Genomic DNA, 2,827 nt, shown 5'->3' on the forward strand with positions numbered 1-2,827 from the left:
ACTTTCTTTTCGTACATAAACATCTTCTGAAGATCTTTGACCCTGTTCCACTTTTTCTTTCTAATTCTTTCATTTTCCCTTGGCCTTGGAGCAGCAAGCCATCACATACATGTACGACCCATGTCTGCAGCAATGCCAATGTCATATACATATCACATAAATATTCTCTGCAACAAGGTTCCATATTTGTTCTCATAGGGGCGCCTCTGTTATAGATATAAAGTTTTCACATTTGTTCTCATAGGAGCGCCTCTTTTATAAATATAAGATCATCTAATCTTTGTCCTGAGTACACAGTGTACATTTGTTATCTTACGCACCTAGACAGTGAGAATAGTTTGCCTTGGTCGTGTGTATACACTAAGACATGCCGGAATGTACATGAACAATCAAGTGTTACAAAACTTACGATACAAATGCAACGGTTCCAAAACCGTCGACAGGTCATTCTATGACTGTAAAACAGACATATACTGAGTACCCTATGCAAACAGTCGACATTTCTACAGAGTATTTAGAATATAAATTGCACTTTCACAAACGTTGTGTCTCTTGCTGCCACGCTTTAGCGGAAGTCTAGTTTGGTGGCTAATGTACAATCAGTTCTTTCTGTGTAAGGCCAAGGCGTGTTCATTTCCGATCTGTTTCCACTTGACTACAAGATGACGTCACAGACATGACTCATACGTCATATGTCCAGTCTAAGACAGACAGGTATCCCCGGTGTCTTTGACTTGTCTGGAGAACTTGAAGTCAAGTAGAAGGGTGCTAGTTACATCACATTTACATACTACGGCACGTTTGTACGTTATTCCTTCTCACTGGAATGGCAGTGACGTCTTTGGGATAACCCAGTTAGGCAAGTCTGGCTCTATGCCAACTAACGTTACACATGTTTAGTGCTTTCTGCTTACAAACAACAGTGGACACAATTTAAGTCAGAAACTAAGACATTACCTTTGCTACTTGGCACTTGCAACATACTGTTCTGGTATAGCAGCAGTTCTGGCGAGATTCGGCCATCGTTTCTGACCACTATTATTATGTACAAAAATATATTTGTCTCTGAAAGTAGTCCTTTCATACTTGAGTGGCAAAGTCCATAGTGTTCACACGATAATCTATCACAGTCGATAAGGGTACTCCGCCAGGAAGCTCTTGAGGGGTTTCGGTAGCGGAAGTTTGTCCTGTTCTCCCTCGGAAGTCTGCTTGTGAATCACCGTACGGCACAGGTGTTGCAGCGGGGGGACCTTCCCTCTGAGCGGCCGGGCCAGTTTGACCGGTACCTCGCGTCTCCCGTTCGGCTCCAACCAGAAATGTTGCGCGTTTTCCTCCTCCGACTGCTTCACATAGTAGTCCACTAATTTCACCACGCAGTCGAATTCTGGCGTGTCGGATTTTTTGTCCGAGTCTAGTCTGAATTTCCCGTCCTCGGTGTAGTGTATCCTGACACTGGTCGGTCCCCGGGGAGTTTTGACACTCAAGCTGAAGAGATGAGCCGAGTTCTCGCTGTCCCGGACCAGGAATGCACCGTCTTCTTTAGTCCTGAGTACGGCCTTGGATTGTCCAGCCGTCAGTGCGCCCCAATACCATCCACAGGCCTCCAGTGTTGCTATAGTGTTGGCTAGCCGCCGTAGGTCAAAGTAGCTACTTCTCCTTTTGGCGACGAGAACACCATTGGGCGCTGAGCCTACAGTCATCTTGGTCGTTCCTGTCGTTTCTACGTCGGTAGTACTGGTAGCTATGGTGAGAGAGTCAAGCATTGTACGCCGGGGTCGTAGAGATCTTCTTACGGCCCCTGCTACAACGTCTCCCGAAGTAGAGAGAAAAGGCCCACGGTAACCTGACCGCTTCTCTTCTCGTGGTGGTCTCTGCGACCTGTTCGTTGCTGCGTCCGGCGCTGACTGAGTGAAAGGTCGACACCACCCTAGCTCACTGAACACGAATGGGCTTCTCGAGAAATCCCTCCTCAAAGTGTAGTCATATCCGCTTCTGCGAATACACGCGCCCTTATTGTGTCACTGGCTGTCAGGCACTGACTCACATTATGCAAGTGAAGGGGCCGGTCAGTGGTTGAACCAAAAAGTTTCCTTATAAGGAAAATAGGCTCCGCCCACTGACGTCAAGTACCCGGAAGCAACTTTCGTTCCTGTACTTAGAAGCAGCACTGCGTGACGTTACCTTAGTAGCACTGGTGTTTGAATAAGCATACGTTAGACTTGGACAACTTTCAAGTGGCATGGAGAAATACCTTGAAAAGTATGTTACGTTTGCAAAGGAACTGAGGTAAAAGGAAAAGAGTTACGTGAATGCAATTCAATTCATTGTGTGCTTTTGGGCATGGAGAAATATCTCACGTTTGCCAAACGGCCTTGTTAATTGATTCGGAACTTGCAAGGTCTTGAATATTGTATAATGTTACATGTTATTTGCGCGTGATTTGTAAATTGGACTCTTTAATCTATTGCTTTCTTATAATTTCTCGTCTTAAATGTATTGACGTAATAATGAACGTTATGCAGGTGACGTCTTCGTAAATCACTCTTAATTTACACCCATGTAAACAACTATTTACCATTACATATTGCTTCTTCCTGTGTTGGAAACACACCTACGCACACGGTATACGTAATTATGGTGTTCGCAAACTGAGATCAAGAGGAAGTTCAGACTAATGTAAGATGCGAGCTCACTATTCAGTGTTAAACACCTAGTACCTGTTTTTTGCAACATTTAGAACTCTTTTCTAGTGCTCTAACTTTTGTAACAATTCGCCTGCTCATGAATGCACAACATCGACTAAGCAGACATACATCCACACAGATTC

General features: G+C 44.6%; 1 protein-coding gene across 1 annotated transcript; it reads right to left on the reverse strand.

The window, feature by feature from the left end:
- Positions 1–64: 64 nt before the first annotated feature.
- LOC118422404 (suppressor of cytokine signaling 2-like) lies at positions 65–2,050 on the reverse strand. The gene has a single exon (XM_035829937.1). The coding sequence runs from the start codon at positions 1,761–1,763 to the stop codon at positions 1,125–1,127; it is 639 nt and encodes a 212-aa protein (XP_035685830.1). The 5' UTR covers positions 1,764–2,050; the 3' UTR covers positions 65–1,124.
- Between the last annotated feature and the right edge of the window lie 777 nt (positions 2,051–2,827).

This window comes from Branchiostoma floridae, chromosome 9, assembly GCF_000003815.2.
Source record: "Branchiostoma floridae strain S238N-H82 chromosome 9, Bfl_VNyyK, whole genome shotgun sequence".
NCBI classification, from domain to species: domain Eukaryota; kingdom Metazoa; phylum Chordata; class Leptocardii; order Amphioxiformes; family Branchiostomatidae; genus Branchiostoma; species Branchiostoma floridae.